At 52.8% G+C, this 25,919-nt stretch overlaps 12 protein-coding genes across 12 annotated transcripts; 7 read left to right on the plus strand and 5 right to left on the minus strand.

Moving 5' to 3' along the window:
- The first annotated feature begins 3 nt into the window (after positions 1-3).
- On the plus strand, positions 4-1,811 carry RSP3 (flagellar radial spoke protein 3). The gene is made up of 2 exons (XM_002503557.1): positions 4-112; positions 438-1,811. Exons 1-2 carry the CDS (start codon positions 20-22, stop codon positions 1,749-1,751), a joined length of 1,407 nt encoding a protein of 468 aa, XP_002503603.1. The 5' UTR covers positions 4-19; the 3' UTR covers positions 1,752-1,811.
- Positions 1,812-1,834: 23 nt separating this feature from the next.
- Positions 1,835-2,230, minus strand: MICPUN_60076 (predicted protein; the record flags this gene model as incomplete). The annotated part of the gene is made up of 1 exon (XM_002503904.1): positions 1,835-2,230. The coding sequence occupies one exon, from the start codon at positions 2,228-2,230 to the stop codon at positions 1,835-1,837; it is 396 nt and encodes a 131-aa protein (XP_002503950.1).
- A 501-nt stretch (positions 2,231-2,731) lies between these two features.
- On the plus strand, positions 2,732-3,906 carry MICPUN_101484 (predicted protein; the record flags this gene model as incomplete). Its single annotated transcript, XM_002503558.1, has 2 exons — positions 2,732-2,827; positions 3,121-3,906. 2 exons carry the CDS (start codon positions 2,732-2,734, stop codon positions 3,904-3,906), a joined length of 882 nt encoding a protein of 293 aa, XP_002503604.1.
- Positions 3,907-4,302: 396 nt separating this feature from the next.
- MICPUN_96480 (serine acetyl transferase) lies at positions 4,303-5,394 on the plus strand (the record flags this gene model as incomplete). Its single annotated transcript, XM_002503559.1, has 1 exon — positions 4,303-5,394. The coding sequence occupies one exon, from the start codon at positions 4,303-4,305 to the stop codon at positions 5,392-5,394; it is 1,092 nt and encodes a 363-aa protein (XP_002503605.1).
- Positions 5,395-5,639: 245 nt separating this feature from the next.
- MICPUN_60079 (predicted protein) lies at positions 5,640-8,909 on the plus strand (the record flags this gene model as incomplete). Its single annotated transcript, XM_002503560.1, has 1 exon — positions 5,640-8,909. The coding sequence occupies one exon, from the start codon at positions 5,640-5,642 to the stop codon at positions 8,907-8,909; it is 3,270 nt and encodes a 1,089-aa protein (XP_002503606.1).
- A 503-nt stretch (positions 8,910-9,412) lies between these two features.
- Positions 9,413-12,185, minus strand: MICPUN_50989 (predicted protein; the record flags this gene model as incomplete). The annotated part of the gene is made up of 1 exon (XM_002503905.1): positions 9,413-12,185. A coding segment is annotated over one exon (2,773 nt), but the record flags the coding sequence as incomplete, so codon positions are not given.
- A 1,470-nt stretch (positions 12,186-13,655) lies between these two features.
- Positions 13,656-15,135, plus strand: MICPUN_50990 (predicted protein; the record flags this gene model as incomplete). The annotated part of the gene is made up of 3 exons (XM_002503561.1): positions 13,656-13,956; positions 14,021-14,146; positions 14,206-15,135. The coding sequence occupies exons 1-3, from the start codon at positions 13,780-13,782 to the stop codon at positions 15,133-15,135; spliced, it is 1,233 nt and encodes a 410-aa protein (XP_002503607.1). The 5' UTR covers positions 13,656-13,779.
- Positions 15,136-15,680: 545 nt separating this feature from the next.
- On the minus strand, positions 15,681-15,950 carry MICPUN_76856 (predicted protein; the record flags this gene model as incomplete). Its single annotated transcript, XM_002503906.1, has 1 exon — positions 15,681-15,950. A coding segment is annotated over one exon (270 nt), but the record flags the coding sequence as incomplete, so codon positions are not given.
- Positions 15,951-17,116: 1,166 nt separating this feature from the next.
- Positions 17,117-19,636, plus strand: MICPUN_65408 (predicted protein; the record flags this gene model as incomplete). Its single annotated transcript, XM_002503562.1, has 2 exons — positions 17,117-18,130; positions 18,203-19,636. Coding segments are annotated over 2 exons (2,448 nt in total), but the record flags the coding sequence as incomplete, so codon positions are not given.
- Positions 19,637-20,195: 559 nt separating this feature from the next.
- Positions 20,196-21,026, minus strand: MICPUN_83621 (predicted protein; the record flags this gene model as incomplete). Its single annotated transcript, XM_002503907.1, has 1 exon — positions 20,196-21,026. One exon carries the CDS (start codon positions 21,024-21,026, stop codon positions 20,196-20,198), a length of 831 nt encoding a protein of 276 aa, XP_002503953.1.
- Positions 21,027-21,496: 470 nt separating this feature from the next.
- MICPUN_60085 (predicted protein) lies at positions 21,497-22,042 on the plus strand (the record flags this gene model as incomplete). Its single annotated transcript, XM_002503563.1, has 1 exon — positions 21,497-22,042. The coding sequence occupies one exon, from the start codon at positions 21,497-21,499 to the stop codon at positions 22,040-22,042; it is 546 nt and encodes a 181-aa protein (XP_002503609.1).
- A 664-nt stretch (positions 22,043-22,706) lies between these two features.
- On the minus strand, positions 22,707-25,808 carry MICPUN_94701 (predicted protein; the record flags this gene model as incomplete). Its single annotated transcript, XM_002503908.1, has 2 exons — positions 22,707-25,617; positions 25,755-25,808. The coding sequence occupies 2 exons, from the start codon at positions 25,806-25,808 to the stop codon at positions 22,750-22,752; spliced, it is 2,922 nt and encodes a 973-aa protein (XP_002503954.1). The 3' UTR covers positions 22,707-22,749.
- Positions 25,809-25,919: the final 111 nt, after the last annotated feature.

Here is a 25,919-nt window from a genome sequence, read left to right on the forward strand (position 1 = left end):
AACCCGACCCACGGTTGCCATGGGAAAGGGAGGGGTGGCGGTTGCCGCCCAGAAGAAACGCGATGAGTCGTACACAGTGGCGGAAGAGGCGCCAAGCGGTTCGCTGAAGCGGGTAAGTCGACACAGCCAGGCAATCCAGACGTACCTAGTCCAGAGAGCACGCCGTACCTAAATTAGGCGCTATTGGAACCCACTGGGTTTGATGGCGCGAAAGGGTTCGCCGACGTCGCGCGGTTTTCCGAGACGCTCACCTCAGAGTGACATTGGTCCATGTCACTCGGCGTAACCCACGGTCTCGTCGGGCGACACTCCGGCGATCGCGCCTGCGACGAGCGTTGCGTGCTGCGGTCATTTTACCCGATTCGGTCCAATTTTAGGTCGGAAGCGGAATTAAGCCCCTCGCTGACGATCTCTCCCCTCCCCTCGTCTCTTTGCAGCCCAAGTTCCGTCCTCAGCCTCCTCCAGAGGCAGAGTACGGAAATTATCCCGCGAATATCATGTACGACAGGCGCGTGATCCGCGGAAGCACGTACGCGGCGCAGTCTCTGCACTCGACAGGCCCAGAGTTGAAGCCCACGAAAAGGACGCGTTCAAAGCCGCCGCAGACACCCGAGCCCGTCGAAGGCCGACGGCACATGGACATACAGACGGAACAGTACCTCGAGGAACTGGTGGACACGGTCCCCGAGTCTGATGTGACGACGCAGACGGATGCGTTCATGGATAGACCGCCGACGCCTCTCTTCGTCCCGATGAAGATTGGCATCGACGTCCAGACACAGATTGAGGACGGTGACCTCTTCGACTTTGACTTTGAGGTGGAGCCCATCCTTGAGGTCCTTGTCGGCAAGACTCTGGAGCAAGGTCTGATGGAGGTCATGGAGGAGGAGGAACTCGCGGCTATGCGCGCTCACCAGGAGTACTTTGAGCAGCTTCGCAACGCAGAGCTCGTGGCACTGCAGCGCATGGAGGCTGCAGAGATCCGCAAGATGGAGGAAAAGATGCGGCGCATCGCACAGGAGAAAGAACGTGTGGAAAGGGAGAAAGCGATGAGGGAGAAGGTGGCTGCGCAGACGTTCGCACGGGGTTATCTCAATGGCCTCATGGGCAACGTCTTCGACAGGCTCTACGACTCGGGTTTCTTCTACGATCCCGTGCAGAGGGAAGTGGAGCAGGAGTTTATGCCGTGGTTCACCGACGCAGTTGTGGACGATTGCTCCAACGCCGCCGTGACCAGGAGATGCGTGAACGACATCATCGCAAAGGCCTTGAAGGATATGTTGACGGCAAAGGCAGAGGCAAACGAAAACGCCAAGCGCGAGGTTGACGCGGTGGCCAACGCCAAGGCTGCAAGGAAGGCGGCCGAGGAGGAGGAAGAAAAGCAGGCGGAGGCTGAAAGGAACGCACTCGCCCTCAGGATACTCACCGAGATCGACCCGCCTCTCGTTACCGAGGAGCAAATCGCAGAGGCAAAGACAGCCTTGACACCGGCACCACCTGAACCGGAAGCTGCTAATGAGGAAGCAGCGGCAGGGGACGAAGCAGCGGCAGGGGACGAAGCACCGGCTGTTGAGGATGCTGCCGGCCAAGAAGAGCCCGCTCCGGTGCCCGAACCGACATCCGAGGAGATCCTCAAGCATTTCCTCGAGAACGGAGTAGTGAAAGAGGAAGATGTTGCCAAGGCTCTGGCTGACTACGCCCCGCCTTCGGAGGAAGCTGCGGAGGAGAAGTCTGAGGAACCCGCGGCTTAGACATCCATTTCATTATATCTGATAGACTAGGTTCCGCCTTAATCGCTCGCGTGCTGACTAGTACAACAATCCTAAACAATGTTCTATAGCTCCTCCAGCAGCATGGTGCTCACCGCCGTGGTAAGGACCCTCGCTAGAAAAATGCAAATAAGCACCAGGAATAGCAAGTTGAGGCCACCAAGTTCACCCCCACGCTGCGTAAAGCCCCTGCTTTGCTGTGTCAAACGCTCCGGAAAACCTTCAGGAAGGGTGCTTTGGAACTTCACCTGCTTCCACGGACTTGCACCGGTCCCAGCGCCTCTTCGTGTCTCGCTCAGGATGCCCTTCGGGACCGGGGTGGTAAGATGCCTCGTATCTTCATCTTCAACCTCCGGCTCGCCCTCGTCGTCCCGGCTATTGATATTGGTCACCTCGTCTACGACATGCTGTTCGACTGAGCACTCACTGGTTGCGTTGACGTGTTCGTCAAAGACTGGCATTCCTCGTGCGCGATGCGGTTCGCCCTTTTCCAGCTGCACAGCGACCCAACCCTCAGTTCAACGCCAACAGCCGCTGCGTCGTCCCTTCGTTTCTGTTTCTTCCCACCCGTTCACTGACACAGCATAGATGAAACACTTAGCGCGCCGCTCCGGTGAACCAATCGGAGGCTTGGATACTCTTGAAGGTTTGAAGAACACTTTCCCACCAGCAATCCTGAAAGCGGACCTCAGCCGCTCCCGCCCCCTTGGTGTGAGCGACCACCAGAGTTGGTTATGACACACCTCAATCGCCAGCTGGGGGTGGGCACAAAGATTCCAGATCCGACCTGCTAAAAACCTGATCGCGGGGTTCTAAAACTTGAGTCACAGACCTGGCGGCTGCGCAGTCATCGCTTCATCATCAAAGAGCGCCTCGAAAAAGTCCCAAAATTTTTGTTCGGGAGCTGATGACTCACTTTTCCAAGCGAACGAGCGCTAGCCGAAGCAGGCCTCTGGCACCAAATGTCGAGCTGCACTTTCGCCACTCCACGTGTCGAAGTGATTAGGTCGCGGGGATCTCCTCTCAGCGCGAGAGCCGCGCGCTCCTCCTCCTCGTCCGTCAGGGCGCCGGCGCCGTCGAGCAGATCTGCTCGTTATTCTGCCGGTGCACGCGCTCGCCGGATCGTGGCAGCCTCGGCCAATGGGAGCTGCTCGCGTGACCTTCTGGTCGTAGGCCCCGGCGTACTGGGATCTCTTGTCTGCCAGAGATGGCTCGGCGTAAGTGCGATCCTGCCACGACTCTCATCTGCGCGTAGCGCGCAACCTCCCTCCTTAGGTTTTTCCAGCACCTTCTTCGTCAATCCGCTGTTTCTGACGTCGTCACCCACCTCCTCCTTCCCGTGTTTGTGCAGAAATTTCCGGCGGCTTCCGTGATCGGTCAGACAAATACCGACACTTCGCACGAGAGGCTGCTCTCCCTCGGCGTGTTTCCCCGGCTGAAGGAAAAGGCTGGGGATGAGCAGTACCCTTTCGTCGTGTTCAGCGCGCCGCCTTCTGGCAGCGAGGACTACGCCGCCGAGGTCGAGGCAGCCCTGAAGTACTGGGATGGCAGCGGCGCTTTTGTCTTCACCAGCAGCACGGCGGTGTATGCCGGCAAGGACGGAGAGCCTTGCGATGAGAGCACGCCTCAGTTTGAGATTGGGGAGTCACCTCGCGCGGATAGGCTGCTGAAGGCCGAGGCGGCGGTGCTGGCCGCGGGTGGGAGCGTCGTTCGTCTCGCGGGACTGTATCACTCACAGCGGGGTGCTCACATGTACTTTCTGAAAACCCCCTCTCTTGCATCCAACGCTGACGGTCTGGTCAACCTGATTCACTACGAGGACGCGGCGGCGGCGTGTGTCGACGTGCTCGTTGCGCAGTTTGAGGGAAGGACAGGCGGAGGGGAGGTTTTCCTGGCCACAGACGGCGTGCCCGTTACCAGGAAGGAAATGGTCGAGTGCTGCTTGGAGAGCGATGCCTACGACGGAAACATGCCGGAATTCACGGAGGACAATGGACCCCTGGGTAAGAGCATGAACAACCCTCAAACTCGTGAGAAACTCGGCTGGGTTCCGGTGCACGCGAGCTTCGTCGAGTTTGTCGAGGCGGGTGCGACGGATTCATTCTATCCCAAGCGCAGGAAGAGCACTTGGAAGTAGGGGCCAACACGAGACGACTCGGTGTTTGACTAGCGTTCAACCGTTCAACCGTTGAATCGATTCGTTAACAATTGTATCCCCATGGGATCGCCGCAGCGTCAAGCTGTGACCAAACAAACTTTTTTTCCATCTAAGTGTTATGCGGGGGGATGAACCGATGGCCCGCCAACCCCACCAGACCCGGCGCCGCCCCGATTTTTTTTTTTTTGGGTCTCGGAAAGGCTCCTCTCAAAGGCCAACTTCTCCCACCCCCACCAGCGCCGGGGCCGCGACCGCCCCTGGACCCCCCTGGAAACCTCGCTTGACGGCGTTCGATCTTCTCGTCGTCGAGGCCCTTCTCGTGGCGAAGGCGAACGAATCGCTCTACGGTCAGGCGGAAAGCCCTGGTGAAAAATCATGGCGCAATTGGTGACGTCAACTGGTTTCGCGACGCCCCGACAGTGCTTGGAAAGGAAGCTGAGATCGATTGCGAAGCACTCGACGATGCTTCCCGCGCACTGTGTCGGGTCAGAGCGCAGACGGCAGAGCGAAAGGCCTAAGGTGCGAGCCATCGCGGACCGGCTCGGGGCTCGGCAGAAATTGTCCACGGACGTCCCGGAGCGGATCTTGGAGGTGAGGCGGATTCCGGAGGAAGAGTCGGCTACAGCCGCGGAGGAGAACATCATGATCGAGGGTGACGCATGCCCAATCAACGAAAACGTCGTTTGGCAGACTCTTTGCCAGGAGGCGAGGGCCGACGCAAACTCTGAGCCGGCGCTGGCGAGCTATCTCTTCTCCACCATCCTGGCGCACAGGTCTCTGGAGGATGCTCTTGCGTTTGTGCTCGCGAACAAGCTGCGAAGCAACGTGCTGCTGGACTCGCAACTGCTGGAATTATTCTCCGTGCAGTATCGTCGAGATCATAGCTTGGTGAAGAAGGCTCAGGCGGACATGCAGGCGGTGATGGATCGCGACCCGGCGTGTGACAAATACCTACAGATCCTCCTTTTCTTCAAGGGTTTCCAAGCCATTCAGGCGCACCGCGTGGCGGCGGCTCTATGGAGGCAAGACCGAAAACCGCTGGCGTTGCTGCTTCAGAGTCGCATTTCTGAGATTTTTCATGTGGACATTCATCCAGGCGCAACCATCGGCGAGGGAGTGATGCTTGACCATGCCACGGGTGTTGTGATTGGTGAGACTGCGGTGATTGAGAACAACGTGTCGATACTTCACGGTGTAACGCTCGGCGGCACTGGAACTAAAGACGGAGACAGACATCCAAAAATTGGTTCAGGCGTAGTCATCGGCGCGGGTGTCACCATTCTTGGGAACATAAAGGTGGGTGCGAACTCAAAGATTGGGGCTGGTTCGGTGGTGCTGCAGGAGATCCCAGAGAACAGCACTGCGGTTGGCATCCCTGCACGTCTGGTGAAGGTCGGGACAAAGGCCGAGCCGTCCCTGAGTATGGATCAAGTCTCAGGCTTGGACTCCTTGAACTACAATATCTAGTGGTCGAGTTGGTTGTTGTAACAACATAAATCTGATACAGTAGCATACGGTACCTAAGACTTAGCAAGTTCCAAAAACTTCATCACTGACTGCTTGTGTTCTCTCCGAAAGAGTCCAGCTGTCGTTGCTTGTCTTCCAGACACTTCACAACTTTTAGCACTTCAGACTCGCCGACCGCAGCTCACAAACGAACACTACAAGCTCTAGCTAGAGACCATTGCTGCTCAAGTGATTCACCTCGATACATGAAGCGCGTAAAGCTGGCTCCTGGCAGCAAGAAGCCAATCGAGCAGAACTCAAGCAGACCCTTCCTCGCGGCCACAAAACCCCTCCCGAGAAGTCTTCGCGGGGGTGAAGCAGAGTTCACTCATCAGGATGTGAGCACTTGCGACTTGCCAGGTCAATCACACAATCGAGTCAAGGATGTCGATGTTGAACAAACGATATCTCGTGAAGCATCACCTCAGCCTGCAGAGGGTCGCGAGGGCACCGAAAACGTCGAGACTCCTGAGGGTCGACGTTGTGCTCCAAGCGAAGTGGGAAGGATCAGTTCGGCTCAAGAAAGAAACCAGCCAGTTATTATGAGCACAAACGCCATCGCCGATAAAGTTATGGAAGTCTGCGATGCACTCAGCTCGGAAGCACTCGGACTAAAAGAGGCTGCAACCCTTCTGTCTGCTGTCTTGACTCCAGACCTCCTGCGCCACCCTTGCTGTGAAGACAAGGAAGGAACCGAGAGACTGTTTTCCAGTTCGAGGATACTCTGGAATTACTGTGTTGCTTACACGAATGACCTGTTAACCGGTGTCACGGAGCAAAGCTTAGTACCTCACGGGCTGACCAAATCGCTCGAGCAGCAGAGAGAAGCTGCCAAGCAAGTCACACTTCTTCGCAGCATCGCAGCTGACCTGCTCGAATATTGCCTGTCCGATCACATCACAATTTCTGATGCGCAAATTGCGCTATCATTCACCTCGAAGGTCGCATGTCTCTATCATGAGGAAGGAGACTTCGAGAAGGCAGCTACTATGTTTGCGCGGGCATCAAAATATTGTGATATTGTCCGTCAGCACATCTCCTTGACCAACAATGATGAAAATCACAGTGAAGCCAGCGCAAACACGCAGCTTTTACTTTCTCAGTTGTTCGATTTGCTCGCGACTGAAGCAAGTAACGCATGGCATCTATCTGACATAGATAGGTGCCACCTTCTTCTTGATGACGCATACGCTGTCGCGACCCACAGGAAGCAAAATGAGGCCAGTCAAGCTGATGCTGTCAAGAAGCTGGTGCTTGTCCAGTTGTTTCTCGGCAAATCAACGCTGGAAGTTGCTGTCTCGAATAATCCAAATCAAGCTGTCAGATTTCTAGAGGGAGCTTTTGAGATCCTAAGCAAACACCTACCATCGTGGATGACAGAAGAATATTGCCTTGATCATCCTGATGTTACTTGCGGTAATGAAAACAGTGAAATTGCAATCGAAGTTCTCCGATATCTTGCATGTGCGCGTCTATCTTGCAATCTGTATGATGGCACGACGAAATGTATCGAGACAATAAAGGGCAAAGTGGCAAAATACAAGCCATCATCTATGACTCCAAACCTCGACTTCACGCTATCTTACCTATCTTTTCAAGCACACCTGCAGTCTGCTTCTATGGATCAAGCGTTCATTGCCATGGAGAAAATATTGCAGAACCCCATCGCTCCCCTTAAATCTTGCACTCGAGTCCTGCTCGAATATTTTCACGCAGCACCTGGCCCACAAAGAAAAGCAATAGAGTTATTTGTCTCGAAAATAGGAGATCCATCAGCAGACGATGTTGAAGTTCTACATTCTATCGATTCAGTGCTCGAGGGAATAATTGTAACGGCCAAGCATGAGATCTTGGACGATACCACCGAAGCAATTCTCTTGCTGATATCTGAGGAAAAGGTGAAAACTCGACTGCTAGCTTCTCAAGGGACAGAAAGCCGAGCTCATATTCTTATTTTCAATCATGCCTCCGCGATGTTTAAGGCCAAATGCTTTCATCTTGCGTGTAAGCTTTACCAGTGCTCTGAAGATTTTTTGGACGCTAATGGGTCAGGATCCAACCCCCCCCGAGTACAGCTTCTTCGGCTTCAAGCACGTTGCCAAGTTGGTTCCGGGCTTTTTGAGGACGCCCTTGCGACTATAATCACCGTGGAATCGCTTGAATCTCCATTGTCTCCATCGACCTTGCTAATCAAATTTACAATTCTGCTCTGCTTGGATGGGAAAGAAACTGAGTTGGATGAGTTGATGAAACTTCTCTTTGCCCTCGAGGACGTTGACTTCTTAATTGCAGCAGCCCACGAAGCTGAAATTCGAGCGAATCATCATATTGCTTCTCTTGTACTTTTCGAACTTCACCGTCTCATCAGCAAGGATCGAGAGGATGGTCCTTTGCATGATATTGAAATTTTGGTGTTTCGCCTGGCCGTATTCCATTTGACGGAGCCACGAAACAAGGATGCAGGCGAAGGTGACAGCCTGGCTGTCAGAATCGGAAAGCTGTTCCAGCTTCTTGTTGATCGTCTGAAACAAACTAAAGGAATGCAACCACTGTCAGAGACAGATGGAGAGTACTTTACGTCGGTTGCCTGGAACACAGGATTGGAAGCAGTGAAAAAGGGAGAGAAGACGCCCGCAGCTGTTTGCTTCTCGACTTGTGCGTTCCTCATCCCCTTCTTTTTCCCCGACACGACCGACGAGGGCCATCCGAATAAGTCATCATTGATTCATAAAGTACGGAAAGCATCGGCTTTGCTGCTGGTTGGAGCTTGTATACTGGACCTCTGCAAAGAGCAACACCCTGCAATAACGCGGAATGGGCTTCCGAAGAATTACCAGAATCTTTTGCATCAGGCCCGAGGCGCGCTTACAAAACTGCTCAAGCTCGTTGATGCGCTAATCGCCGAGGAGTATGAAGAGGAGTTCGTATCACGTATGCGAGTGTCTGCTATAGTACTTATGCACGAACTCTTGTGTTTGGAAGGAAATGATTCGCCTGATGGATCGCGCCAGGTGCAGTTAATGCAGACACCATGCCTGTCTGTAAAGGATATTGTCTTGATGGCAAGTATCTCAGCTAAATTTGGGTCCCCTAAAGCTTCCTCTCGTGCCCTTGACATTGCATTAGATACGATGCTTGAAGCCTCAAGTCCCGACGAAGACACAATCGCTGCCATCGTGCGTAATCGTATCGAACTTGAAGACTCAGAAAAGGTCGAAGAGCAGCTATTCAAAAACGCAGCAACCAACCTCGCACTTCTTTCTTCGTATCCGGCTGATGAAGCGGCGTGGCTTGTGACTACATCATTCAATCGTGGAGTCGCACATTATAGGATGGGAAGAATCGAAAAAGCGGCGGAGGCATTCGTGATTGCTCAGGAGCTTGTTTGTCATGGCAAGAAATTTGATCCCACTCTTGTTCGATTGGAGAGCCGCATAAGGGAGGCCCGTGCTGCCGTCGAGCCTGCCCAAGCGTGATTAAATCATGCATCATGCCATTCGTTCCAGATCATCTGAAAGGACTAACTAAATACCTTCGTAATTGAATACTAGACTATGCTATAGATTTCTCAAAGCTCTCGAGCGAAGCGCATCAAGAGCACGGTCTCTTGCAGAGGCTCCACCTGCGAAGCAATCTAGTCTGATGCAGCGAGAATCCACAAGAACAATAGAAACACCCGGTAAAGGACCATGCTCTGTATCACCTTTGTAGACACGTACGATATGACTGATTGGAATTTTCAAGGCGCTGTGAATGTCATGAGGATGATCTGGTCCGACTCCACACGAAGAGAACCCCACACATGTTGGCATGATGAAAAATCGTCCAGCGAGAGTGGTTTCATCTAGCCTACACACAAAGGAGGCTGACACATATTCTTCAACTCCAAGTCCAAATAAAGTTTGCGCATTGACGCTTGTTGCCACAGATTTCTGCGTGTCGACTAAAATTGCGGCGTCTCCATCGCTTGAAATCCCAGTTCGCTGTGCGAGTAATTGAAGTAGATCAAGAAGACCAACACCCCCACCTTCCGGTGGTCTCAAAACGCTCACAGGACCATCTTGATCAGACATGGCTGCTCCACCACCTCTATGTGCGATTGCATCGGTCTGTCGGTGATATTCTCTACACACTTCTACAGTTGGAGTAAACCACAGATTTAAAAGCCGTCTCAGCCTCTTTTCGCCGTCAGCAAGAACCTGTGCTGGAACCCCCGCTCCATCAACAGCGAGAAAATCATGCAGTGCATCAGCAATTTCAACCACTCTGGAGTGTTGCGATTCTGTCAAAGGCTTTGACGTCCCGGAAAGACACCCACCGTTTGCAGCGTACGCTCCCATAGATAAAGATGCGACATACGAATCAATGTCATCATGCGAACGATGCAGTATCAATCGTTCAAGAGCAGCACATAAAGCGCGGTAGATGGATCCCGCAGCCAAACGGAAAGCGCCAGCAGCCAGGGATGAATTCATTATTGCAAACTCAGCGTCAATAATATCGAAGACCTTTGCAAGGGCGATCCGCCGTGTTGCAAAGTCAGGTGATAACACTGCCAGCGAGAGATCCGGTGTGATGACATCCATCAACAATTCTGCTGCTGCTGCAATCACAGATGCACGTGAACATCGCAATTTCCGCAATAGAACATCAAAGTTGAAATTAACTATCTCAACTTGTGCTGTGTAGGAATCTTTCTGGCCATTCTTAAAGTTCAGTCTTGTGCTCTGGTCGACATCATCCTGTTGTAATTCGTCGTCTTCGCTGTCAGAGTTGTCAACCTCCTGGTCGTGTTTCTCAGCAGCAGCTGGCTCTGATTCGCGTCCTCGCCAGAGAAGAGGACAGTCCTCACGAAGAGCCCGGAGAGAAGCAACACAAGCGTGGATATTGCTCAAACGAGTATGAAAGCCACACGAAAGCGTAGCTGTAATAGCGTTAACATCATCTTTGGTATCGTAACTTTCTCCTTCAGCAATTGAGCTTTCACGAGGAATGACATGAGATCGATCAAGGTCGGCCCATAAGCGTGCTCGTGATGAACGAACTTCTGATAGACAGTCGCGTTCATGCTCACCAACGTACCAGCATAGAGCTTGGGCCAAAATATTATCAACTTCCTTGGTATGATGGTGCCATCGAATATCATCATTGACCGATGCGGGCATCGCAGCAATATATGCATCACGAAGTGCAGCAAAGAGGTCAACAAGCGAGGCAGAATGCATTGCCCCTCGAGCAGGGGCAACTGGAGTAGGGGGTAGTGAAATCGACCTTTCCCGCGCCACACCCTTCTCTAAAATGCCAACAAGACGTGGACACAGCGAGCTCAGCATATGGTTGAGTGGGATTCTCATCAATCGTTCGATTGCCCGAACAGAGAGTGAACCGGCCACGGACACTACACCTGCACCGTGCAACTTCATCCGGAGCTGCCTTAGTGCAGATTCAAGGTCTTCAAAGGGTTTGCCGTACGGAGGCGCCCACAGTTTGCATGCGGAGACTATGACATCATTCACAACCTGCATAAGCACCGCGACCATGCCGTGGAAAACTACAGGTGCAGCAGACACTCCAGACGGTAGAGCTTTATATACACTCATGTCAACATCGAAGCATGCGATTGCCAAATTTACTGCAGAGGTGACACGCGAAAATGATAATGGCGCATCTGAGCCAAATGATGCATGTTTCGGAAGTACGACATCCTTCAGAGCTGACACACTCGGGACAGTATCGCTGCGCGCGCAATTGAATGATGTTTGACTTGCATCGCTCGCATCATTTTCCTGTCGCATGGCAACGCCAGCTGTATCCCCATCTCGTGTGATTGGACTCAGACTGCCGAGGGTTCGTATCATCACAGCTTGAAGAGCAGCGCGATGCATATAATTCGCAAACTTCGATGCAGATGTCTCAAGTGGTAGGCACAACGCCAACACAGGGGTCAGTGCCCGAATAATCGATATTGCCTCCTTGGTGATTGTACCTGGTGGAGGCGCTAGCCATTTTTGCAGAGATTTTTCAGCGTGCGGTAAGATAAATGCTGCTGCCTTGGCATGCATTGCTCTTTCTGTCTGAGCTGCACGACCGGAGGCGATAGAAGCAACTGACATTGCAAGACGAGCGTGTATTTCAGATATGATCGATAGTTCTGGTCCTGAAGTCCAAGACCTTGCGATAATCATGGCCTCTGCGAGAGCAATCGTTGAACGAGGTACCCGGTACAGCGCAGAATAGGCACTCAGCAAACCTCGCCAGCCTTGTGGTGGAACCATTTGCTTAGCTCGCCCTTCAAATTTATCAACATTGTTCGTCGTAGCTTTGGAATTATATTTGACATCCCCCACAGGTGGCAGCTGTAGCCCAGCGCGAAGTGGTCCCTCAAGTGGTCCTCCGTTGGAGAGGCAGCCCCTCTGCATCCAAGCATTCCAAACCGCAAAAACAATTTCAGTGCTTGAGACGGATAGCTCTTCTCTACACGTCATATCGTGAGATCCGCTCCGATTCTTCAAATCATAGTGAGGTTCAGCGCTCGCACGCGATTCAACGAAGCAATCAACCACAAGATGTACTGCGGTAAGCCTTGGGAGAGCGCTTCCATTTTGAGAAAGCTCGGGAGTGACAGACGGTGACTGGAGAAGCAAACGGACTTTTTGAGGGGTGGCCATGCCTGAAGTATCCTCCAAGTCAGCAACACGAAGTGTTGCTACCCCTACGTGTGTGGCCATGGGTATGTCAGGTGCGAGTTGCATGACCCTCGCGGTTTCTGTACCTCCTACTGAATTTCTGATACGGTTAGAGATGACATCAAGATGCTGCTCATCTCTCGTAACCTCTTGCTCGATAGGGGCACCATAAAACACTCGGAATTCGACAAGCGCAGAAGCCGTGTCCATGCCTGTTACACGAATTGGTGGAATACACAATGCCAAGGAAGTATCGCCGGACAGCAGACTGCATGAAATAGGAGGAGAACTAAACTGGTGCTTTCGAGGTGTGTTCTCCTTATTCTCGGCCCCTGGAAGAACAAGCGTTGCAGAGATGTACAGCTGCCCTTCCATCATGCTTGATTTGACCGCAACGGCATCAGCACTAGATTTTTGCTTCTCATCATCTCCTCCCCCAAAGCAGCATGCGAATATTCCTCCTTTCGAGTTACTCGGCCGGTTCTTTGCCTTTGAAATCCCTTTTGCTGTTTCATTGTTCTGGTCGGCGCCCTCAGTTCTTAACAGCGCAATATGAAGTGTTGTGTCAAACTGTGGCAAAACCTGCAGCTTGGATACGAGCGGTTCAACAGCGCGTTTCTCTGCATGTATTCTAACTGAATTTGACAGGTCATTGTCATCGTCACTGTTGCTGTCGTGCCTTAATTCTTCACCGTCGTTGAGATGCACATCAAGCTCGTGAACCACTTCACGATTAGCATTGTGGGCAGCGACAAGTGCCTTGGAGTGCACCTCCTCGGACACTTGAAAAGCTTCACGTAAATTTGAGGCGGCTATAGTGCGCAAATCATTAGTTTCGCTTGGGGCACGCGTTCCCCATGGCATGAGCACCGAGCGCACAAGCGCAGTATAGTGTTCCTGCGAGAGGGTGCTGGGCGCTTCAAAGACTTCATCGGCAACCTTCTGGTTATCCTCCATCACTTTGGGCAAAGGAGGAGGGGTGCACTCTGGAATCGGGATGTCCGCCCAGCCGCTCGGTACTTGCGACTTTGTCCCGTGTACATCATCCTTGGTGAACAGTTCAATGCCACGAGCCTTGGGATAGGGAAGACAGTTGCGAAGGAATTGAATTGTGAACAGCCGGTCGGCGCGATATGGTATCTCGGAACGATATGGGAAGTGCCGCTTGGGACTGGAGCGGATTGAAGGTTGAGAGGACAGTACAATGTCGGATTTTCAGGTCTTACCCGCCATGGTTTTAGGTCCTCAAGGCTTTCGCCGTCGTGTACGCGCGTGAGGTGCCGAGTGCTCATCGGTGCCGCGGGCAGTCGGCAGAATACAAGGACGTTAACCCGGCAACAGCTGAACTCGCTCGGCGGGCATCAAGATACCGCACATGGTTCTGATTTGTGTCGCACACATACAGGTTGGCTGAAATCTATGCAGTAACAAGGTCACAGGCGCCACTGTGTGTGCGCCACCTTCCTCCTCTCTGGCCGATTACAAAATTTACAAATTTACCTTGCCAAGATTTTTCGTAAGATACACAGCTGCGAGCACGGGCAACCACCAAGACATCCTAAGGGCGCGCTGGACAAACCTAAGTGTTGACACATTCCAGTCTTTCGTGAGAGTGGAATAATTTGAGGAATCCCGGCGTCTTTTTGCTTCTGATGCAGGGATGGCAGCTGTTGTCAACGATTTCAGAGCGAGAACACGATGCGGACCCCCAACCAGTTTCGACCTGAGGAGCACGGTCGTTAGAACAGGTCCTGCTCGTGTCCCACTTAATCTTGACTCAACGTGCTCCGCAGCGAGTGCTAGTAAGCGGTTGCCCGATGTGGGGTCGACAAAGAGGGTGCGTCTACATATACCAGAAGCAATAACCAAGTACGTCTTCACAGTGTCCACATCTACTGCAGGTGACGCTAGTGCGACACGGGCAGTCCACTTGGAACAAGGAAGGACGGATACAGGGAAGCTCCGATTTGTCGGTATTGACGCAGAAGGGTGAAAGTCAGGCAGAGATAACGAGGGAAATGTTGCAGGTGAGCCCGAATTCATCCCAGCAACGCTCTCCTGACGTTGACACTTTGTACTTCTTCAGGGAAAGCATTTCGACATCGGCTTCCGTAGTCCCCTTGCTCGTGCAAGTCGAACTGCCGAAGTCATATGGGATTCACGGGATTCAAAGCTCATCGATTTGTGGGAGTTACGGGAGATTGATCTATATTCCTTCCAGGGGCTCCTGAAAGAAGAGGGGAAAGCAAAGTACGGTGACAAGTATGCGGCATGGAAGGCAGACCCTGCAAACTTTGAAATTGATGGCCATTTTCCAGTTCGAGAACTTTGGGAGCGGGGTGCTGAATGCTGGAAAAGTATACTCGATGCAGATGGTCAAGACGTCCTTGTGGTGGCTCATAACGCTGTGAACCAGTCCATGGTGGCGAATGCTCTTGGCCTAGGTTCAGAGTATTTTCGCCGCCTCTCCCAAAGCAATTGTGGGTTGACAACGTTTGTGTTTAATCCTTACCAAGGAGAAGAGGCCCATTCGGTGATTCTTGAGCGACTCAATCAAACACCAGCACTGCCCTTAAAGGGTAACGCAGATATGACTTACAATCGTGCACTTCTCATTTGCTCATCTCTTCCGAAGGATGAAGATGAAGCGGAAGAAAGGACAAAGGTTGTGGAGAGTCTTGCAAAGGTTCTCATGGAGGAGGGGATCAAATCGATCTGGCACGACAGTGCAGCGTTCTCCAGTTCTCTAGCGTACGAAATCGCGAATCTACTGAAGGTGAAGGACTTTGATAATGTGTTTGACTCGACAGATGCGAACATGAGAAGCTTGCGAGGCGCTGGAACCACGGTATTGCTCGCAGAGGAATCGGTCATCGCTTCGTGCGTTGCTCACGCGTTGCAAGTTGATGGAGGGCTCGGGGTGACTCTCACTCTCTCAACTGGGGGGATGACGCTGATCGATTTCAGTGACCAGAATGTGTCTATTGCGTGCATCAATTACACCGCTCATCTCTAGACTAAAGAGCTCGTTACTAACTTGCACCTTCCTCAACTCGTTCATTCTCTGATAGCACCCTCCTCACTGCTCGAGCTGTGCCTCTCCTTCCTGGACTTTTTCTCCTTTTTCTCCTTCTTGGACTTCTTCTCTTTCTTGGCCCTCTTCGCTTCTCTCCCGGGTGCTCCATCCTTGCTACTACCTGGAATGGGCAAACCCTGTGCGGCAGCCCTTGCCCTCGCCATTGCAGCCTCTTTGCGTGCTTTAAGTTCTCTGATCATCGCATCGTCATCATCCACGTTGGCAACTGCCTTGAATGCCGCACCCTCCCACGCCTCAGATTTACTCGGGGAGGTGCCCTTCTCGTTCTCTCGAAACCCATCGTGTCCCCATCTTTCCTCGGTAGATCCAGCATCGATTCTTGCAGTATCGTTTCCGTGGTCCGTCTCGACCTTGAGTGATGGGCGAGGACCTCCACATTTGAGGCAGTTGTCCCTGAACTTAAAGTTCTCTGCCCCACAACCGCACTTCCAATCTTTTTTCTTGGCCGCCTCCTCATCCTTGAGCCGGTAATCCTCTACATGTTCGACTTTGATGGTCCGTCCGAGGACTTTGGCACCATTCAGATTATCCACGGCGAGGACAGTGCTGCGCTGATCTTCATAGCAGATGAAGGCAAATCCTCTGGACTTCCCGGTCTCCTCGTTCCTGACCAGGTTGACGTCGACGATCTCACCGTATTGCGAAAACACAGCCAGGATGTCTCCCTCCGTGAGATCGAATGACAGCCCACCAGCGAAGATGTAGGCGGAGTCCTTGAATTTGGCGTGCCACGAAGCTCCTTCACTCAACCCTAGACGGACCTGCGAAAGGAGAAAAGCGAGGGTGAGCAATTGTTGGGGTGCCGAGACTTGACCTCGAGAGCGGAAGCCCTCATGCTAGCCGGCGTGACGATCAGGTTGTCAAACCCACCTCGCTTAGAGTCGCCTTCTGTGTATTTTTAATTTGCGTGAGAGGATTCATCGCCCCGCTCGACCGCGCAAGCAGGTGTGCCACCCGGTTTCAGCGTGGGTAACATTCAGATAATGTTATCACAAGTCTTACTCGGCTCTGTCTGTCTGCGCATTGGTTAACTTTCCTTTTTAGTGTTGAGATTTCAGCCTATTTCTAACTAAATTATCATAGACATCTGAAACCGAAATTGCCGGCAGGCGCAATCGGCGCCGCCGCTCTCCGCCGCTTTTCTCTGCGGCAGAGCATCGCGCTTCCAGCCATCCATTTGGCTGCGCACTCGTGTAGTGACGATGTGTGCGAATTGATAATTGCTCGCGTCAATTTCTCTCCGGTGACGTAAGAGTCACGCGACGCCAGTCTCCGAGGCGGGCCGATTGTCTGCGCCTCTTGGTGAAGCGCGCTACGATATCAGATGCCAGATTCCCTCGACGGAGAGCTTCTCAAAGCTCTCTTAGATGAGGCGAGCCTTCCGCGAGCGGTTCAAGGCATCGCCGCTAATCTCGTGGAACGATTAAAACAGACTGTTTCAGGTTTGTCCTCCTAATTTTCCCCGGACGCCCCGGAGGTCAGCTAGAGGGAGCTGTCTCGATTGAGGGCATCTCTCTGGCCTTTTCCCCTGTTTCTCTTTCACGATGCGAGCTGGCCAGTGATGTCAACATCATTAATCTTTGAGAACAGACTATCCTCGTGACGAGTATTCATGACAAGCATATGACTGAGGCCAGCTCGTTGACATTCAACTCGTGAACACATCTTATCTTTCCATGCAATGAGACTTTTATAACATGTTCCCTTCGGCATCCTGCGTTCAGGGATCCTTGTGAAGGACTTCAAGTTCTCCACACCCGACCACTTTCGGATAGCCCTCGGTCCCTCCCTGAAGAATGACTCAACCAAAACGCTGAAGTTCTTCCAACCCTTGCGCATCCATGTCGTCGGGAGTGCTGCTGCTGGTGGATGCCTCAAGACTTCACCAGGTGTTGGTTGCACAGTTGTGGATGTTGCCGTGGAAGTGCCGAAAGAGTTTTTCCAGGAGAAGGACTACCTTGACCACAGGTACCATGTGAAGAGGATGGCGTACCTTCAGGTTCTGCAGCAAAACCTTGAGAGTGCAGATTGGGTCGCCAGCTCAGTATATTCCACTCATCATGCGGACGTTCGAAAACCTTGTCTCCTTGTCAAGGCGAAGAAACCGGGCGACGTATGTCTTCGTGTGCTCCTCACGATCCCAGTTCACACATTCCCGTCTGCCCGTTTGCATCACGAGAAAGCAAATCTTCGGAACTTGGAGATCCAGAATGATGAAAGGTTGCCGAGTCCTCATTATAATCATTCGATCATTGAGGACATGTTCATGGATGAGCACATAAAGTATCTGCGAGGTGCAGCAGAGACTGCAGAATATTATGAAGATGCATGCATCCTCTTGAAGGTATGGGCTGCGAAGCGTGGGCTACTTGGTGCTCCTGATGGATTCAACGGTTTCGTGTTGTCTATGATCTTGGCTTACCTAATTCGCAGTGGTGGAAAACTCAGCCCACAAATGGATGCTCAACAACTGGTCAAAGGTGCACTTTCATTTTTGTCCAATCCAGCAACGCTGAAGGCAGGCTTTACAGCCACTGGGGTAAAACAGAATGTTGCTTCATGGAGGAGTATGTTTCCTTTTATTTTCGTCGGACCTTGCGGATATGTCAATATTGGTGCACGGATATCACGAAGTGCTATGGACGAGTTTATCCACGAGGCTGCACGTTCTTCCTCTCTCCTTGAACGTGGTGGGAGGACAGCTTTCGAGCAAGTGTTTCTGGTTTCACTTTATCCCGCTATGCGTTATGACCTTCACGTGCATGTCAAGCTCGATAGAAGTGACAATACCGCTGTAGGATCATGTGAGGGGGATATCGTAAGTTGGCGCAACCACGAAAGAACGATTCACGATTTGGTCACAAAAGCCATCAGCAACCGGGCAAAGTTGGTTCGTGTACAACATCAACCATTTGTGAACTCGTCAGATATCAGACCCATGGCTAGTTTTACCCCGACATCATCAAAGAAACGGAAGCACACAGAGGAGCAAGACGCAGAAGATGAGACTGACCTCTACACGGTGTGGGTTGGAATTATTTTCGACCCTGAGCATGCCTTGAGGTTGGTGGATTTGGGCCCGAGCTCGGATAATGACAAGCTGGCAAAAGAGTTCCGGGCTTTCTGGGGAGACCGAGCAGAACTTCGCAGGTTTAAAGATGGGCGAATTTGTGAATCTGTGGTCTGGGATTCAATTCCTTTCAACAAGCGTCATCATATACCTGCCCTCGCCACTGATTATGTCTTGAAGAGGAACTTTTCATCCACAGAGACTGTCGAGTGGAGCTGCAATCTTTTGGATCCAGCAATGGGCATGAAGGAGTCCGACTCGAAGGAATCCTCTCCAATCGCACTGATTCAGTGCTTGGATAGACTGGCAAAGCGAATGAAAGATATGAAAGAGGTGCCACTCAGAGTGGTCAATGCTCAGCCCATTAGCCCTGCATTTCGAGGAACAGATCCATTTCCACCGAGGCAGCACCAACTTGCCTTCGGTGCTGGCATTGGACTTGGGCGAAGTGATGAACAAATGCCGGTGTGCCCAAAGACACTCGATGTTGTCGTGCAGCTCGAAGGTAGCGGAAGGTGGCCTGAAAATAGCATGGCGATAAACAAAACCAAGGCTGCTATGGCCCTTAAGATTGCCGAGCAGCTCCGCTCTAGCTATGCAACCCCAACTATCGTAACAGAGGAAGCTACTGATGTCTTACACGAAGGGTACGTGTTCCGTCTTCACATAAACTCATCCGCGAGTGGGGCAAATAATGAAGCTGCTGAAAAATATCTGATCAAGGGAGCTGCCCACGCTGCAGTCATTGCAACAATATCTGCAAGGTTTCCGGTGTATGGCGCGGCAACACAAGTGGCGAAGCGGTGGATTTCGAGTCACATGCTTGCGCCTCACATTCGAGATGAGGTAGTTGAACTAATCATGGGTTACTTGTTCTTGCATCCTGGTGCAGTGGATCCGCCGGGTTCAAGGGAGGTTGCATTCATTAGGTTCTTGGACTTGCTTGCATCGCATCCATGGAACGTGTTGCCACTTTTTGTAGATCCGGAGGATGAATTCACTCTAGCGGATATGCAGAATCTGGAGAAGAAAATGGACAGTTCAGATGCGTCGTCGATGTGCATCGCGACTCCATATGATACCGAAGGTGACCTGTGGACGCAACGCGGTCCGCCAGGAGTTGTATTGAAGCGCGCTCAGGCTCTTGCTTCTCGAGCTGCCGAACGCCTGAAAGTCCTTCTCCAAGGGAAGAATAGGATGGGACACAATCTTTCTGGGTCATTCATGAATAATCTGTTGCTTGGTGATGCATCAGCTTGGGAATCTCTCTTCACACCCGCGCTCATGCATTATGATATCGTGCTGAAGTTACGAAGGACAGCCTTGCCGTTTCCTGACCAAGCGTTGTTCTCGGCTAAGCAAATAAAGAAACGTCTGGTCAAAGAGCTTGGTGTTGATCCAGATAGCTTCCAGATTGCAGAGCATGGAGGCAAGAGAGGTCTTCAACTCGCCAAGATGCCCGAGAAGGTACTCACTCGAGGACCCGAAAAGGCACGAGCGGCTATGCTAATTGGTTTTGACCCACTCCAGTCCTACCTTAGAGAAGCTGAGCGTAGACTGGGTGGCACTGCGCTTCTTTTCGCCGACAAATTTGGAGGGGATCTCATCGGCGTAGCGCTGAAGCCAAAGATGGAGCATCATGGTGTTCAGTTACCCGCGTCACTGGCAGACTTTGACCCACTTGGAGATTTCACACCTCCTGATCCTCCCAGCGTCGACGAAGTCATGGATGAACTTCTCTTCATCGGCGTTGGTTTTGTGAGCGATGCGTATAAAAATAGTGGTAAGCATGCCTAATATTCAAAATTCGATTCGGGACGAGTCCGAAAAACTAGCTAGGTCCCGAACAAGCCGACCGATTCGTCATTGTCGAGTCGCGAGGGAGGCACCTGAAGCGGATCGTAGACTATCAAAACGTACACCAAGGCAGCAGGAAGTATTCAGCATAGAAAGCCCTCCAAATGAGCATGTAGTACTCATAAAGCGATGCACTCGACGATATATCGACCCGTTTAGACGCAACGAGCAGTGAAAAAATCACAGCTGTGTGCAAAATTCCCAACACAGTAGATGTCGCAGAATTGTACATCACACTCAAGAGCACAGCACTTCCATAAGCCATGGAAAGCAGCGAAACACAAATGTTGAAAACAACCGACGGACCTAGTCGAACAGAAAGTGTTCGAATGTTCTGCTTTTGGTCACCAACCACATCAGGTAAATCTTTGAACAATGCTATGACAGCACCATACACAACCATGAAACCGATGGCAAACCAAAGGTTCTTTGGGAAGTGGAAATCTAATAAGCCACGTCCAAGTGCGTGAGCAAAGAACCCCAGTTGAACGATCACAGCCCTCACAAACAGCACGCACGACGCGGCGAGGACTGGTGATCGTTTCCAGCGAAGGCCGGGGTAGTCTACAGAGTATACAATGCCAAGCAGCAAGCTGACAACCAGGGAAAAGATCAGAGCACTGCTGCCGCTCAAGACTCCCAACACCAGGCTCACAGTTGTGCAAGCGGCGATTATAGATAGCGCCGTGTCTGAGCTGAATGCGCCGCTAGCCAGCGGCAGATAAGGTTTGTTCACGCGATCAAGTTTCTTATCATACACTTGATTGATGCCGACGATCGCCACGTTCATCAGCACCGCAGACACCAATGCCTGGACAGTTTGCTTTGAAACTAACAACGCCGGACTCAATTCGAGGAGGCCGCCGAATTGCAGAGCCATCATCGTCACGGAAGATACACTGATAATCGTGCCCAGGATAGTGTGCGGCCTCACGAAATTAGCGAAGGCCTCGTGAAAACGCGTTCCAGTGTGTAATCTGCTGTGTTTACTTGTAGTCAAACTCGCGCTCGCAACCTTTGGTCTTGCGCTTCGCACATTCGCTTTTTGGCAAAACCGCTTTCCCACCGGAACAAGGAAAAAAGGTTGACCGGGTTTACACTCGAACGTCCCTGATTGCAACGCCTTCACGCGTATCACACGAGATCCACATGCAGAGACTGAGAACATGACACCTGATGGTCGCGCTGCTTTGTCGTGCGTGGGCCGAGCTGCAAGCTTCTTTTTTGACAAATTTGACGCGACGCATAAAAAACTGACGTGACACTTCGCGAGCTTTCACTTCGCGCCACAGAGCAGCGTAGAAAAGGATATTCTTCAGTCCTGCGAGGACAGGGGAGGAAGAAATCGGAGGCATGGAACTGGGAGGTAAGCTGCATGCGATCCATCCCTCAGCTTATCGTGCGAGCAAATCGTCAGCCGTGAGATGGACGCGTCGCGTGGGAGCGAGGCGGAGCAGCGTATCTCTCGCAAAAGGGAGTGAATCAAATGCAGACGTAATAAGGAAAGTGATTGGCCTTGAGGAGGACGCGAAGCTGACGGCCGTGGAACTCAGCGCAGGATTTTGCAATCAGGTAATGCTGGTGAAGAGGATCGCATACGATGGTGGCGAAGAGGCGTTAGTAGTTAAGCTTTACAGCAACCTTGCCTTGCTCCGCACAGAGCAGAGGCAACGTGGGGTGGTGGACAAGAAACTGAGCGATTTGAACATGGGTTCACAGCTGATTGCGAGCACCGATGAAGGAATCGCACATCGCTACCTCGAAGGGAGGATCTTGACAGAAGAGGATATGCACACTCGGGCAGATATTTGCGCCGCCACTGCGAGACTGGTTGCCAAGTTCCACTTGCTCGAAGTCCCCCCGCAGTTTGATGACGCTACCTCACCTTTGTTGTGGTGAGGCCCTCTCTTCGACCATTTTCATTCTTTCCTACCTTCGTAACACTTAACTGGTTCACACGTGGGATTGACTCTACTATGTGGAAGTGGCTCAACCGCATGTTAGATGAAATGCGCGTATCCAGCAACGTCGGTAGCCTACCCGCTGGTATCGAACTACCCGTATTGCGCCGTGAGGTTGAAATCATGGCAAATACGGTTGAAAAAATGGGGTTCAGTGTTGTTCTCTCGCATGGTGACTTGAAGCCGTCAAACGTCATGCTGTTGGGCGATGACCCAGTTGATGATGACGTTAGGCTGATAGATTTGGACGTCAGACTCATCGATTTGGAGCTTGCTGGGCCAAACTACAGGGGGTTCGATCTGGCGAAGCTATTCAGAATAGATCCATCTCGATTCTCAGAAGAAAGGTTCTCTGAGTTTCTCTCTGTGTACTGCGAGACCGCGAAGGTTGACGAATCTCTCGCTAAAGAGATTGAAAAAGAGACGAAAGTCTGCTTGCCTCTGGTGCATTTGGAAGCTGCCGTGTTCTTTGCCCTGGTGGTGGCAATGGGTCAGGATTTTGGTGGTCCGAGCAGTGACAAGGCGCGATGGGAAGCATTGTTGAGGGATAGGTGGGCCAAATACATGGCTTCGAAAGCGACCATTGACGTGTTTAGAGATGTGATGTGAATCGTGATGATGATATTAATTTGAGCGTCGACAGATTTACCACCTGCTGGGTCGCCTGTCGTCTCCACGGGCCGAGTACCTGGAGGGCCCGCGATCATCGCGGGAAGGACCACGGTCGTCGCGGGAAGGACCACGGTCGTCGCGGCGCCTGCTGTCATACCGGTCGTCGCGGCGCCTGTCGTCGTATCGGTCGTCGCGGCGTCTGTCGTCGTATCGGTCGTCACGGCGCCTGTCGTCGTATCGGTCGTCACGGCGCCTGTCGTCGTATCGGTCGTCACGGCGCCTGTCGTCGTATCGGTCGTCACGGCGCCTGTCGTCGTATCGGTCGTCACGGCGCCGGCTCGGCTCGAAGCGACCCGGGGGCGCTTCGCCAGAGCCGTCGCGACGAGGTTCATACCTGTCCCTGCGGGCCCTGTCCTCCTCATCTCGGCGCTTTTCCTCTTCTTCCTGTTCCGCAGCGCGACGAGCACGTGCCTCCTCCTCGATGCGCTCACGCTCCTCCTGCTCGGCGGCAGCACGAGCTTCGTCTTCAATCTGTTGAAGGCGACGAACGTAAGCCCTGCGGCGAGCAATCTCGCGCTCAGCGCGGCGAAGGGCCCGCAACTCATTGATGCGCTCCTCGCGCTCGAGGCGGAGAGCCTCGAATTCTTCAGATCGGCGGGACACAATAGCTGCCGCAAACTCCTCCTTGTCCGCGGCCATCTTAGCGAGGCGCTTCTTCTCTTCGACATTCGTCTCCCAGGTCTGACGGTGCTTCTCAGCGTTCTGCTGCTGCATCGTCGTGTGGTACTGCTCGTCTTCAGCCATCTTGAGCTTGTAAGCCGCCTCGATCAGCGGAACCTCCTCTTCGCGCTTGGCACGCTCAAGGTGGTCCATCGATTTGGCCAGGCGCTGGAGTTTGCGCTCCATGTCCTGACGCTCCTTGATCTGCTCCTTGATGGCATCCTCCATGAGGCTGCGCTTGTCGAGCTTCTGGCCCTCCTCGAGCTTGATCTTGAGCTTTTTGCCTTTGCTGCGCTTCTCTGCCTCGGCGAGAAGGGCAAGAGCCTCCTGCTTCTCCTTCTCCTCCATCTCCTGGCGAATGCGGGTCTCCTCACGGATGCGACGTTCCTCTTCGAGACGTTTGGCCTCTGCAGCCTCGTTCTTGCGCTGCAGGGCGAGGCGAGCCTCCTCGGCTTCCCTCTCTTGCTCCTGAAGGATGAGCTCTGCCTCCTCTTTGCGGCGCTCAATGATAACCTTGCGCGCGAGAGCCAGCTTGTGCTCAACCTCAATCTTCGACAGCAGTTCAGCGGTGTTGGACTGGGATGCAAGAGACGAAGCCGGTACTTCGTCAGGGTAAATCATCTTAATGCCGTTGCGCAGCTTCTGAGCCATGAGCACAAGGTGATTCTTGATGCCGTCGCTCTCGAGCTTATCGCCCTCAAAGCAGATGCACTTGTTCTGGTGGTCAAGACGCGCCGAGACAGCGCCGCCCTTCGTGCAGTTCACTAGGATACGCTCGACCTGGGTAAACTCCAGGAACGGCACCATCTGCTGAAGAGTCTCAAGCTTCATCGTCTGATAAACTTGGGACGACTGCTGCAGCATGCGGACAACAGCAAGGTTGCGCATGCGGGGCAAGAAGTCTCCAAAAGAGATAGATGGGATGGGGCTGGCCGCGGAAAGCTCCACGGTCTCTGTGTCCATAGATCCAAACACCTTCTGGGCATGTTTGCAGAGATCCAGGGGGTGGAACTCCTTCTCAAACAAGGCGTACAGCTGGCGGGCCTCGGTGGACACGAGGGATAGAATACCCTTCGAGATCAGCTCAGAAAGCAGCGCCTTGCGCGAAAGAACCTCGCGGGGGTCCCGCTTGGGGTCCAGGGTGTAACCGAGCAGAGTCGCCATGCGCACATCGCGTTCCTTAGCGTTCTCGATCTCCTCGTTCGAGGTACTGGCAGATGTGCGAGATTCATACGGCGGAATGGCGATCGCAGAGAGCAGCACAGCCGACGCCATTGCCTTCAGGTCCTCTGGCGTAAGGTTACGGTTGTACGCCTTGCTCAAGTTAAAGAGCTTGTACCAGGCGTATGCATGATAGAGATGGTTCTCCGACACCCAGAAGACCTTTGTGAGCTTGGCAAAGTAAGAGGCCATCATCCTCGGGTTGGGCGATTTCTTGAGGATGAAAGTTAAGCCGTGGATGTCCTCAATCGTGCGGAACGCCTCCTGCCACAGCTCGAGCTGCGCGGCAGACTTGAGCTGCTCAAACCTTGTCTCGAGGTAGTAGTTCTGCGTCTCGGCCAGTGTCATATCGGGGCGATCGCGCTGGTCGCGATATTTCTGAAGGTTGGACAGGTGATTGCGCAGGATCTCACAGAGGCGGCGGAACTCGGTGGTGCGCTTGTAAGTCACACAGAAGTTGAATGCGCGGTTGGCCGTCATGGCGTAGAGCCCCTCCAGCTTGTTGTTGTTGCGCAGGATCTCGAGGATGGTTCGGTAGGTTTCCCACAGGAACTTGAACCAAGGGGTGACGAGCTCGCGATCGGAGCGATCCTTGTCGCTCTCAGCAGAGACCGACTTCAGCATCAAGTTCTCCGGGGTGTTCTCAGCCTCGAGATCTTCGATGTCGATGGTAGCGGCCGAAGCGGCAGCCTGAGCCGCCTCCGCCTTCTCGGTCGCAAGCTTCAGAAAGTGCTTGATCACCTCCTCGAGCGAGTTGACGTTCACCTGCTGGCACACGATCCTGTACTGGATCAGACCATCCTTCGCGAGGCGCCCCTTCTTGAGCTCGATGCACAACTCCACGTACTTGAACATGATCTGCTCGAGGACCTTCTGCCAGGTACGGTGGCGCTTCGACGTGATCACATCGTGGAGCGCCTGAAGGGCGGCGTTGGGCTGACCGACGTTAATCAGCTCCTCCTGTAAAACGCGCAGGATGCGAGATGAGTGATCGTCAGATGGGTGAGTGGGCGGGAAAAGAACCCATCGGGCGAGGCTTGGGAAAAGGGTTTTAGCTGGATCAGGCGGCGCGGAGCAAGAGCGACCGGAAAACGTACCGCACGCTTCAGAGCATTCTCCGGCTTGGCAAAAGTGCCAGCGTAGCGCGACATGGCACTACGAAGATATCGTTTTCGTCGCCCGCGAGCCCGTTACGACCTCGCACGTCGGCGGCGCTGCAAAAGGGACGGCGGGACGGCGTTTCAGCGATAAACAAAGACCAC

This window comes from Micromonas commoda, chromosome 7, assembly GCF_000090985.2.
Source record: "Micromonas commoda chromosome 7, complete sequence".
NCBI classification, from domain to species: Eukaryota; Viridiplantae; Chlorophyta; class Mamiellophyceae; order Mamiellales; family Mamiellaceae; genus Micromonas; species Micromonas commoda.